This window comes from Choloepus didactylus, chromosome 1 (assembly GCF_015220235.1).
Source record: "Choloepus didactylus isolate mChoDid1 chromosome 1, mChoDid1.pri, whole genome shotgun sequence".
NCBI lineage: Eukaryota > Metazoa > Chordata > Mammalia > Pilosa > Megalonychidae > Choloepus > Choloepus didactylus.
The window spans coordinates 166,678,366-166,691,358 of record NC_051307.1 but is presented as its reverse complement, the minus strand read 5'-3'; the positions used below and the strand labels follow the sequence as shown (position 1 = coordinate 166,691,358).

The window sequence follows — 12,993 nt, the reverse complement described above, 5'->3', positions numbered from 1 at the left end:
GGAATGTAAGTTATTTCCAGATGGCCCTGGGAAAATATAAAGGACACTAGAGGAAGGGGTTGTGGTGAGCTAGTTTAGACATCCAAGATGAGTGAAGACACTTGAGCTTTACCCTGCCTCAGTGAAGATTATGAATGCAGGGAGTGTTTGTCATTATTCTGTTCATTCCATTATTACCTCACCCACTCATCCATCCATTCATCCACCTTCCATTCATCCATCCATTATACATGCTGATGTTGAGACCTAATAAGTGCAAGGCTCCTTTATAGAGGATCCAGGGTATATGAGTTGACACAAAATCTCTGCTCTCTAGGAACTTCTGGAGACTTGAGATGGAGAGTAAAATATTGAAATCTGGATAATGATGATGAATTTTTATTCTAGGGAATTTTAGTTAAAATTGGAAAAGACCAGTTTCATTTATATTGCTTTATTACTATTACTATTATTATTATTTAAGAATGCTCTGCCTGGTAAGTTTCTGTATTCATTTTGAGACCAGTATTTATAGAATGAATAGCCATTTGTGTTTGATGGCTATAAGACATTCGTGAGCACAAGCAATGTGTCAGTCACCCAAAAGACAGCCTTTGCTCCACCCCTTGCCCCAGGAGTGTATTAAACACTGTAAAAACTGATGTGTCATTATGCCCTTGAGACTTCCTGTACTCTGGGGGAATTCCAGAGGCTCAGAAAGCCTAAGTGATGAAGAGAAGAGGGAGAAATTGAAAAGGATCAGCTGGAAAGATTTTGCCAGGTAAGAGGAAATTCCTTTTCCCAGGAATAGTTTTATAGGTGAGTGACTTTTAGTTTGTTTCTTCTTATTTTTGCAAATACTTTTCTTCTCTTTCATTCAGAGGCTGAGACAGACAGAGGCACATAGACAGATGAGAAAGAGAGTCTGAAATAAAGACCTCAAATAGCGAAGAGACGGAGAGAAGATCAAACAGGGATAGAGAGAGAGAAAACCCCCAAAGAACTATCTATGTATTAATTGAACTTAAGAATAACTCCTTAAATGAAAAATATGATAAAAGGGATCTGGCAATCTCTGAATCTTCTTTTGCATAGGGAGATGTGAAATATATTGAGATGAACCCAGAATATACCATCTGTGTGGAAAGGGGCGCCTGACTTGTATTATGGGGACTCATCCATGTTTCATGAATTATTTCACTGGGAGAAAAATGGAGGCTAGTGTTAGAACTGTAAGGTCTACACCAAAGATGTAAATAGTGGAGGTATAAAACTCATATAAAAAATAACACTCATTTAGAGGGGCAATGGAGGCAATTTCAAATTAGGAGCCAAATTCCTCTGCCTAGTTTGCCAGGATTCGTATGATTTGACTACCAAATCATAGCAGCTTTCAAAATACACAATTTTTAATGGATAAATAAAATGATTATTTTCTTTTTTTATGAAAAATTTCAAATATACAGCAAAATTTAAAGAACTTTACAGAGAACATGTAATATACTTACCATCTATATTCTACCATTAACATTTAACTGTTTTTTTCTCATATATCCATTCCTCTATCCATCAATCCATCTTATTTTTGATGCATTTCAAATTAAATTACAGCCATCAGTATACTTCGTTCTAAATACAATAGCGTGCATATCACTCAGAGTTCAAGAAAATAATTGTTTTCATAAAGTGCTTCAAGATAAGTTAATATGAAAATGATCAAAATTAGATTTTATGTACAAATTTTAGATAACTGGGACTGATATTCTTACATTTTAATTCACTGAACAAACATAGGGATGATAGAGACTACTAAGGATGGCTTTGGGAGGATGAAAGAATCAAAGATTGGCTGAAAATGATTCCACAGGGTCCACAGGAGAAAAAGCCATCACCTTTTGGTTCTCTTTTGTATGGATTTTCAGAGGGGAAGAAATAGCCCAGGGAATGAAAAATACTTCAGAGCTCTTTTTATTTCAGCCCTGGAACGCATAGCCCATGGGCGTTTGAGAATAGTCTACCACCACAGAACTCTGTCTGGCAGTTTCTGACTCTTGGGCATGATCTTTGAAAAGTCTGTGGATGCACTTCTTTTGCCAGTGGCCAAGAGTTATGGAGCCCCTTCCACATTTTGCAGAGACACCCTATATGGTGCATTGCAGTCACTAGCAAGTGAAATGATGAGTAATACCGGCTTGATATTTCGTCCTTGAAATGTTCTGAACCAAAAAACACAGTAACTCGTAAAACGCTCAGGCAGGGAATCGTTTTCTCCAGACATGCCAGCCTACTCCTGAGTCTTATGTTTGAGCAACTCACTGTCTAAATGAATTTTTGCAGCTGTGAGTTTTAGAGGGGTTGTCGTTCTGCCTGCATCTCTCCCCAGATTCCTTGAGTGTGTGTTGCATCACAGACAGGATCCATGTTAGATTTTGCGGAGATCCTCTTCAAATACTGGGCCCGTGATCCAATTTTCCCAGTTACACAAATTTGCCAAATGTTTAGTTTCATATTGTTTGTTCTGATTATAATTTTAATACAAATGAATTAAAAATACAATTGTAATTAAAAGAAAACCCAATGGCTTTGTGCCCCCCACTTACCAAAATAATGGCCTTGGGGGCACCTGAGTGCCCGAGTCTCTCTAAATCTTTGTAGATTTAAAACGACTGTCTTAAGAACAGGGAGCCTTTTTTTTCTGAATGAGTACATTTGTGCAACAATATTTGTTGAGCACCCACTATGTGCCAGGAACTGGGTATCTATCATGGAGAACAAAAAGTTTGCTTGTAGGGCTTACCTTCTAGCTGGAGGTGAGAGTGTGACAACAGATAATCAATAATAAACATGATGAATATTTTATAGCATGTTTGAAGGTGATAAAAAAGGTTGGAAAAAGGAAAGGCAGAGCAGGGTAAGGGGAACCAGGTGCGATGGGAGAGTGACAACAACAATTTTAAATAGAATGGGCAGGGTGGGCCTCACTGAGAAGTGACATTTGGGTGAAGACTTGAAGGAGGCAAAGGAATTAGCCACGTGGATATATGTGGATAATTGGGAAAGAGAATTCCAGGTGGGAGCAAGAGCAAGTGCACAGACCCTAAACAGAGCACATCTGGCTTATTGGAAGAACAGCAGGTTGGCCACAATGATCAGAGTATAATGAATGAAGTTGCCAGTAGAAGATGAATCAGAGAGAAAATGGGGCCCAGATCACATGGGACCTTATAACAAGCATATTTTGTCTTTTTACTCTGAATGAAACAAGATTGGAGGATTCTGAGCAGAGGTGACTTAGATTTTAAAAGGATTTGCTGGGGTGTGTGTTGAGGATATACATCAGGGAGGAAGGTTAGAAGCAGGGAGACCTGTTAGGAGGTTGTTGGCATAAAACAGATAAGAGATGATGGTGGCTTTCACCAGGCTATTTGCAGAAGAAATGGTGAGAGATAGTTGGTTTCTGGATATACAGCTTTGAAGGGAGAGCCAACAGGATTTCCTGACAAGGTGGATGTAGGCTGTGGGTATGAGAGAAGAGTCAAAGATAACTCCATGGTTTTTGTCTGAGCAACTGGAAGGCTGGAGTTGCCTTGATCAGAGACCAATAAAGGGAGGGAGTGAGGGCAAGAGGGAGAGAGGATAAAAGGGAAGGAGCAAAGGAAGGAACTGTTCTCGGTGCTGAGGATATATAATTGATGAAGACCCAATCTTAACAAAGTCTAGTTATTCATTGAAATATGTATGAGATTCAGAGGAAGAATGGAACAGGGAGTGATTTGCCATCAGGCTGCGGTTGGGTAGATGATATCTTAGCTCATCTTTGAAAGATGAAGAGCCCACCAGGTGTGTGTGAGTGTGTGTGTGTGTGTGTGTGTGTGTGTGTCCATGTGCACATGTACTGGGGTCAAGGAGTGGTGTGCAGCCTTCCAGGCAGAAGGATGCAAGAGAAATATTCTGAATCTGCAAGGTTGGAACAGACTTGGCAAAACCCGTTGTCTCATAATTATAGGTGACCTTCAGAAAGTTTTGTTGCCTGATCAATACATTGCCATCTGTAAAGAAATATCTTTATTTTTCTGAGGACCAGATAGGGTTGGTTGCTGCATTTAGTGAACTTTTTTTTTCAATTTGTCTTAAAAAATTTTTTTACACACTATTTAAGATATTAAAAAAAGATACAAAGAATGGTTCAACTGCACTTAGTTATTTTAAGTGGAGGTCCTGGAGAGAAAAGTGAAAGATTCAACAGAAAGAACATAGCTAGTTTTAAAGAGTTTGTCTCATCTATGTGACTGCACTCCACGCGGGGCACCTGGCTCCATAGATTCAGAGTGGCTGTCTCTCACTGCTGTAAAAAGTCTTCTACAGTCTGAAATCTCCCTTTCATCATGGCATGGTTATTTTCTAGAAAATGTAGTCACAGTGCTTTGATTCAAGCACAGCATTTCTCTTGGAATGAAAAAGGCTAAGGTTTGCGTCTGTCAATGTGAAAGTCCTAAACTTGGGGAATTTTGTACTGTAGATTGTTGCTTGACAAAATTGATGCTGACCTATCAAATTTAACAGCATTTTACAAAGTCCTTCCTTTCCCATTAACTCAGGCAGTCCTCACAGTAGCGCCGCCATGTGGCTGTGACAAGTTATTATCGCCTCTATACAGTGGCTGACAAAGGGAGGCTTAGAGTCAAGAGACTTTCACAAAGCCACATAATAAGAATATGGCAGGGCTGGCACTTGAACCAGAAAATTCAAAGTCAATTTCGATGCAAGCTTTACTGCCCCCCACTACAATTTTCTCCCGTTTCTGGAGCAAACTTCTTAAAGGACATAAAAGAAACAAAGGATGGTGTATGTGACTCCAGACTAGACCGTTGCAGGGGGCTGTCGTATTTGCCTTATTGACTGTCATGACTTGCATTCCCCAGGTTTTCAGGTGACGTGAAGTAGGGGTTGCTGGAGGTCCCTAACCTACCCAGGGCCTTGGAGCGGCCAGGTCTGCTTAGGGGACCGTAGGCATCCTTCCTGAATAAAAACGCCTCAGAAACATGGACCATTTATTCCTGTTTCTCTGGTGTGACCAAGCTCATGAAATGCTGTGGTGATGGAGTTTAAAAGCCACACAAACATTGAAAGAGATTGAATAAAAAATATTCTTTTTCCCTTAGATTAAATCATTCAGCAGTTTATTCAGTTATTTATATATTCATCAGAAAAGGAAAGTATTTCTTAGTTGACTTACTGTGTCCAGAACTACAAAGATATCTAAGATAGAGGCTCCATGCTCTGTGTGTTCCCAGTCCAGTGAGGGAGACAAATATGTAAACAGATACTTACAGTGTAATATGGTAAACGGCCCAATTGACGTCTGAACTAGGTAGTATGGGAAACCAGATGAGTCACGCTATTCAGAGGACCTAAGATAGTTAAAAACTGCCTAGCATCTGAAATGCTTGTTTCGTTACAAACTTTTAAACACCTGGGAAATTAATTGTGTGCAGTACTGTGATTACCACCGCTGTTGGGAGGAACTTGGCCATCAGCACCGAGTTCTTTCTTTGCACAGTGATCGGCTAAGCTTTGGCGTTGTGATTCGTATTCCTCGCTGGATAGATGTCTGAGATTCTGTATCTTGTTCTGTTTTTTTCCTAAGCCTGAAGATTTATTAATTATCATTGAAATGTTTGACACAGTCTCCCTCAAATATTTTGCCAGCAAAGTTTTATGTATATCTAAGCCAGCATAAGTAAGATTTGTGGATGGGCCATAGAAAGCAAATGTTCATGTTTATGTATTTGGTTAAGGCCAAGCCTTAGCTTTTTACCATCAAACATGCTGTGATATATACAGAAGAGTCTGTTCATATCCTACAATTGTTTGCATTCTGGAGTTTCCTGTTACCCAGATGTGGTACGTTACACAACTGTCTGGTAAGAAAGGAAAAAACCCAGTGTGCAAAATAACCCTAATTTAAAGTGACCAGGAAAAAAAAATTGATACATGGCACTGGATTTCAGGTCTGGAGAACAAAGTATAAATCAAAAGAAAGTTGAAAAACTTTGGTAGATTAATTTACATTGGGTCTTTCATCCCCAAAATATGTTGACATTTTTGCTTATGTTATGTACATATTAAGAAAACATTTATTAATTGATTATCTCTTTCCCTCCTCATTCGATAATAGACACCTGGTTTTCTCCATGTAGAGCTAGAATTGCTGTGTAAGGCAAATGGAGCAGATATCTGCCTCAGCAGGATCAAATTGCCTTCTAAATGCATAGAAGAGTGTATAGTTCCTTGGACCAGCCCAGTATGCAAAAATTTTGACTCCAGCACATATGTACTGAATCAGAAATCCTGGAGGTGGGACATGGGAAGCTGAGTTTTATGAAGCCCTCGGGGTGATTCTGATGCATCCTCAAGTTTGAGAACCACTGGCCTAGAACACTAGAGATGGAATATTTTTTATTTTATTGTTGAGGGGTGCACGGAGGCAGAACAGCAGCCTCAAGGGAGCCTGAAGTATAAAGCATTGCTGGTTTAATTAACTGAGGTGAAGATGGTTTAAGGTTCAAGCTGAGAAACACTGCCTAGACCCCGTGTTCTTTCCATCCTCCCAGTTCAGGCATTTCAGAAAATCAAAGGTCTCTCTAGACTCATCGTGGCTTAACAGTTTATACTCCACATGTCTATAAGCATCAGTGAATGCCTAATGGAGTCTCCAGAATTCTAAAACCTTAGTTTCCAAGGCCTTGTATGAGCTGTTTTGGGGGTATCTTATCCCTCCTTAATGGCTCTCCTGTGCCTTTGCACATACTGCCCTTCTGCCTGGAACTTCCTTTCTTCATTTGCTCACCTGCAAGTTTCTACTTAGCCTTCCAGTCTCCAGTCTAGCAGCATTTTCTCTGTGGTGCCCTCACCCTGGTGAAGGGAGGAGCTCATTACCTTGTATAGATTTCTGTGTTATTTTGTTCATCCTATGATATTGCAATTTATACATCTCTCTTTCCACTAGACTCCAAGTTCTTGGAAGAAAGGAATAGTTTCTTTTGCTTTTTTGTTTCTAGTGCCTGACATATTATCTGGCGAACATTAAACTCAATAAAAAAGTTGCAAGAGTTTTATGATGCTTTGTTTCTCTCTCTTTTTCTCTCTCTCTCTCTCTGAGTTATAATTTTGCTGAACATTTGAAAGTAAGTTGCTGACATCAAGACCCTTCAACCCCAAATACAACAGTGTGTATTTCTTAATAATAAGGACATTCTCTTACATGACCCCAGTGCAATGATCAAAATCAGGAAATTTAATGTTGGTGCAATACAATATATATTCCATATTCAGATTTTACCAATTGTCTCATTTAATGTCCTTTTTAGCAATGCTTTTCCCCCTAATCCAGGATCATGCATTGCATTTAATTTTCATGTATCTTTAGGCTCCTTTATTTGGAATCAGTTCCTCAGCTTTTGTCTCATGTCACTAATATTTTTGAGGAGTACAGGCCATTTGTTTTGTTGACTATCCTCATGTTTTGACTATTATTATTTTCTCATTGTTAGATTTAGGCCATGGATTTTTAGGAGGCATGCCATATAAGTGTTGTTGAGTTTTCTCATGCATAACATTAGGAGGCACATGATGTTAGTTTATCCCATTATTGCTGATGTTAATTTTGATCACTTGGTTACATGGTGTCCACCAAGTTTCTCTATTGTAAAGGTAATTTTTGCCCTTTGTAACTTATATGTAATTTGTCAGGAGATATATTGAGACTTTGTCAATATCCTGTTCCCCAACCCAGTGGTTTTAGCATCCCTTGATGACTTATCTGTATCAATTATTACCACGGTGTAATATTACCATGGTGTAAAAATTACCATTGCAAAGTAATTTTTATAATTGGATGAATGAATCTTAAAGAATAGATTGTTCTAGTGAGTTAACTATTTGAGCAACATACTTTAAGTGGAGTCTTTCTCTAATCCAAATTTATTAGAGTTATTTCCAGAAAAAATCGGTGTCCTATTCTATCCCTGCTAATCAAACTTCATTTAATGGCTTCATTTTTTGCTTCCATGGGGAGCCCTACATGTTCAAATGCAAAACTCTTCAGCAGCTTAATTCAGATATAAATATTTTCATGAAATAGTATATACTGTATAGAATATTAAGTCCTTAATCTAAAGACATTTTTTCTCTTCATTGACATAACACACACACATGCACAGCTGCAAAATGTTTATAAACTTTTGACTTTGCCATAACAGATTTTGATAAACAGGTTTAGTGTTTTATTTACAATTAACTAAAAATACTTCTCATTTTTCATGACTAATCACATTAATAGCAATATTTAAGATATAATGGAATATGAAAACATAGATACCTTACTTGAAGATTTTATTTTTCATCAATTTTATTAACCCAAGAATTTAAAAAATTGAAGTGAAATCTTTTATTATCATAATCATAATAAATGTATGAATTTATTTTGGATCATTCTTCCTGGTACTTTCAAATTCTCATGCTCTTTACCTTCGTATTGTTCTTAATCTACAAAAATGGTCTATTCTTTAACAATTATTGATTCATTTATTTAACATTAGGTAAAAGTTTGTTGGGGAATATCACATTTATAGCCTTAAAGCATCTCCCCTCAAACTATTTATATACTTCCTTGAGGAGGCATTAAGGGGAGGCTAAGGTAAAAATTGAGGGATAGAAAAATCCAACTCTATAATATCTACTTATTGGAAAAACACTGGACCAATATCCTGGGGAATGTTTCTAATATAGTGAGTGTAAGGTAGTTTGGTTCAAAAGATGGGCAATGCTCCCCCCTACGTGGGATCAGACACCCAGGGTAGTGAATCTCCCTGGCAACGTGGAATATGACTCCCGGGGAGGAATGTAGACCCGGCATCGTGGGACGGAGAACATCTTCTTGACTAAAAGTGGGATGTGAAAGGAAATGAAATAAGCTTCAGTGGCAGAGAGATTCCAAAAGGAGCCGAGAGGTCACTCTGGTGGGCACTCTTACGCACACTTTAGACAACCCTTTTTAGGTTCTAAAGAATTGGGGTAACTGGTGGTGGATACCTGAAACTATCAAACTACAACCCAGAACCCATGAATCTCGAAGACAGTTGTATAAAAATGTAGCTTATGAGGGGTGACAATGGGATTGGGAAAGCCATAAGGACCACACTCCACTTTGTCTAGTTTATGGATGGATGAGTAGAAAAATAGGGGAAGGAAACAAACAGACAAAGGTACCCAGTGTTCTTTTTTACTTCAATTGCTCTTTTTCACTCTAATTATTATTCTTGTTATTTTTGTGTGTGTGCTAATGAAGGTGTCATGGATTGATTTAGGTGATGAATGTACAACTATGTAATGGTACTGTAAACAATCGAAAGTACGATTTGTTTTGTATGACTGCGTGGTATGTGAATGTATCGCAATAAAATGAAGATAAAAAAAAAAAAAAAAAAAAAAAAGATGGGCAATGAAGCCAAATGGCAGGCAACAATAAAGTTTATTAAGAGAAGCCTCAGGGTGGCCCCAACCAGCAGAAAGGGTCTGCTTCGAGGGAAAACTGCATAGTCCGGTGGTGGGGATTTTATAGGGCTTTCTGCCATTCAGGGGATTACACGGGGTCTTGGAAATGTAAGGTATGTGAGCTTTGGCCAATAGGGGATTATACATAGTTTATCTTGTAGCTTAGCAATGCCTGGTTTGTAGATTCAAGCAGAAGTGGGGAAGGGGGAGCAGTGGTGAGGCAAGAACAGGAGAAAGGGCTCGAAATGGGGGGAAGAGAGGAGGCAGTGATGGGCGCGAAATGGGGGAATGGAGGAGGTGGCAATGCAGCCTGGCTTTACAAAAGAGGGAGATGGGGGCAGGGCACAGGGCCCAGACCTAACAGTGAGTAATAAGAAGGTGTCTCAAATCAGCACCACTCTTGCTCAAGTCCACAGTACAAGTGTCCAAGCTTAAGCCAGAATCAAGGCCAAAGGGCTTCCTTTGAAGTCAAGACTTTCCCCAGCATTTTATGTTGGTATAAATAATAAAATAGATGTGGTTATCTCACAGCCTCTGAAGACCCTCTGAAGGAGTAAATTAAGCATGCACAGTAAGGAGATATTTCCTTAGGGAAGTATCGTGGCTACACCCACACTTTCTGGAAAGAGGGACTCAACTGTTAGGTGTCTATTTGTGGGGTATAGCGATGATCATTTCCACACAATATTCCACTTAAAGGGCCCAAGCCTGGGAAGTGAGTTAGACACTGTCAAGATTCTTGCTTACATTCTTTGATAAGTTTAAAGATTGCGATTTAAAGTTTACTCACTTTCTTATCATTTCTTATATGTAGAATTTCTCTCCCCAAATAGATTGTTCAGTTCTCTAAGTGTGAAAGCAATGTTTGTAATTCCGTTCTCCACAGCACCTAACAGTGTTTGGGGCATAAAATGGTGTTCTTTGAAGACCAAATCGGTGGATAAATGAATTTAGGGCATGCACTCACATTTTTCCCCCAGGATAAATTTCTCACAGGCCTTCATTTTACGTAAAGTGGACCTTGGGTTGTGGAATGACAGTGTGATTTGAAGATTTTCATTGGAGAGTCTGAAGCAGATGTTTGAGGTCCAGTGCCTGGCTGGACCTGGAGACTGGCCACCTCGGGGCAGGGACGCTCTAACAGTGCCTACCTGTGAACCCCCCATACTCTACTTAACCTTTCTGGGACTCAATTTCTTCATTTCCGTCAATAAAATAAGCAGAGTAAGTCCCGTCTTTCTGGTGTCTCCCAGATGTGTGGTAAGAAACACAGGGATATTATTAGCACAGTAACTTGCAAAGCAACAATCAATTGAAGGTGAAGATTAAAGTGAATAAATTAAATCAAACAATAGAAATTGAATTAAACAAAACAACTGCTCTGTTAATACAAAATGCATACTGTTAGTGTCCCTCTGCCTCTACAGATTCCTAGTTTCAAATTAAGGGACTTTTCCTTTACCTTTACATTTTGGGGTTCTAAGAAGACTTATTTTCTTTAATAAACAATGAAATAGTGCTTCCTATATGCCAGGCACAGATAAAGTGTTTTACAGTAATGAACTTGTTTAATCTTCACAACAACCCAATGAGGTAGGTGCTGTTGTTGACCTTATTTAACAAATAGGGAAACTGAGGCTTAGAGAAGTGCAGCAACTTGCCTATTAAGTAGATCTGGGATTCAAGCCCAGGCAGTCTATATCGGCAAGTCCTCACTTTTATCCCAGTACTCTCTGCTGAGGGTAGCTGTGAGGATGATGGCTAAGGAAATGAATACGAGGCATTCCCTGTTCTACTTGGAACATCTCATTCAATGTGATTGCTCTGTTTTTCTTATTTTAAATGAACGAACTTATAGTCAAAAAATAGAAGTGGAATTGGGGGTGGAAAATTTTCATGGAGGCCTTTGGACATGGATCCAAGTTTAAGAGAGGAAAATCAGATGTTCTGCTCCTTCCAGGAAACACATAAAACATTTTCAGGCTAGTCTGATTTCATCAGGCAGATGTGCTCTTGAGATATTTGAATATTTCTGCCTACAGTCACAAATGTTTATTGGGTCACCTTACTCTTGTATAAAAATACAAGCAAAATCATCTGGAAATGTTTATGTTTCACCAAATGAATTCAGTGTGTGAAATGGAAGTTCTATCCCATGTCCTGTATATTTTCTTTCTCTCTCTCTTTTTTAATAGCCATATCTGGACAACTTTAAACAGTACAGTCTAAAGTATACACTCTGGTGTTTACAAAATTTTTTCTGAATTGGGTCATCAAGACCATTTTCATTTGCAAGATTGAAACAATGTGGTAATATTTCCTTAAAAATTTTTTTATAAAGCTGCTGTAGTCTTGGGAAAGACATAGTTTGTTTCTTATAAACAGCTTTATTGAGGTATAATTAACATACAATACGATTCACCCATTTTAAGTGGATGAAGACATTTTTAATTATGATGTTTCCTTTCTTTCTAGGTACACATCTGGAATGGGGATTTGGAAGATTTTGGGGGGACTCATCATCTTTGCAGCTAGTTTTGGCTTCATCAAGTCTCAAAGAATTGGTAATACATTGGACTCTTTAAGCCAAAAATTATTATCTTGCCAGGAAGTTAAAGGTAGTGACAACCTCAAGAGAAAATATTACAAGAGCATAATTAAGAAAAGGGGCATGATTCTTTAAAGGAGAATTTAGTCAGAATTTGGAAGCATTTTGTGAATGGCTGGTGCGTGATTTTTTTCAAAGCTTAACCCCAAATGACAAAATATGTATATTAGAACTACTGTATTTCTGAATGTTTAACCAAGCTCTCAGTAGAACAAGCCCTGTTCTATTGACTCTGCATTTTGGTTTGTGTTTGCTAGAGCTGTTCTAATAGGAACTGTCATCATAAGATGGATAGCTTCACCAAATGATAGTGACACCTCTGCATTTTTTTGCAATCATTTTAATAGATTGTTGAGACGTCACAAGATGAAAGCCTAATCAAGAGAAGCTTGTTTGAGTAGCCTGAAGCCCCAAAGAGACAAGATTGAAGTTTAAATATTCAAATATAATTACACAGACTGTTATTTGGGGTGGGGCGTAAAGCTCTGTAAATTTTCCCCTCAGCTCCGACTCCTCTCACTTGTGAACAAGAAGCTGTGACAGTCAGTCTTTTCATGTTCCAAACACTTTCTAAAATTACAAAGAGCTAGTAGAGGGGCTAAGAAAGTAACAATGCATGAAAATGCAATGCATTTTTCAAGTTGCCTATGATGGAACCAATACATATTTGCCTGAAAAACATGTTAGAGCGGTGAGGTTTCTCCTGATGAGTGGAAAGATCAGGGAAACACTTTGTAGTTTGTGTTTGGTCTCTCCTGAAAGAGATGTTAAGGGACAAACAAGTCAGCCATCCCTGGAGTACTCACTGAATTCTCTCCTCCCAATAGGGTAGCATTTTGGGGATCCAGAGG

General features: G+C 38.6%; 1 protein-coding gene across 1 annotated transcript in view; it reads left to right on the top strand.

Moving 5' to 3' along the window:
* The first annotated feature begins 700 nt into the window (after window positions 1-700).
* Window positions 701-12,993, top strand: part of LOC119541310 (collagen alpha-4(VI) chain-like) — a 117,179-nt gene continuing 104,886 nt past the window's right edge. Inside the window, exons 1-2 of the mRNA XM_037845109.1 lie at window positions 701-760; window positions 12,010-12,098. Of these exons, the coding sequence (XP_037701037.1) occupies window positions 12,023-12,098 (76 nt within the window). The 5' untranslated portion in view covers window positions 701-760; window positions 12,010-12,022. The remainder of the gene's footprint in view (window positions 761-12,009; window positions 12,099-12,993) is intronic.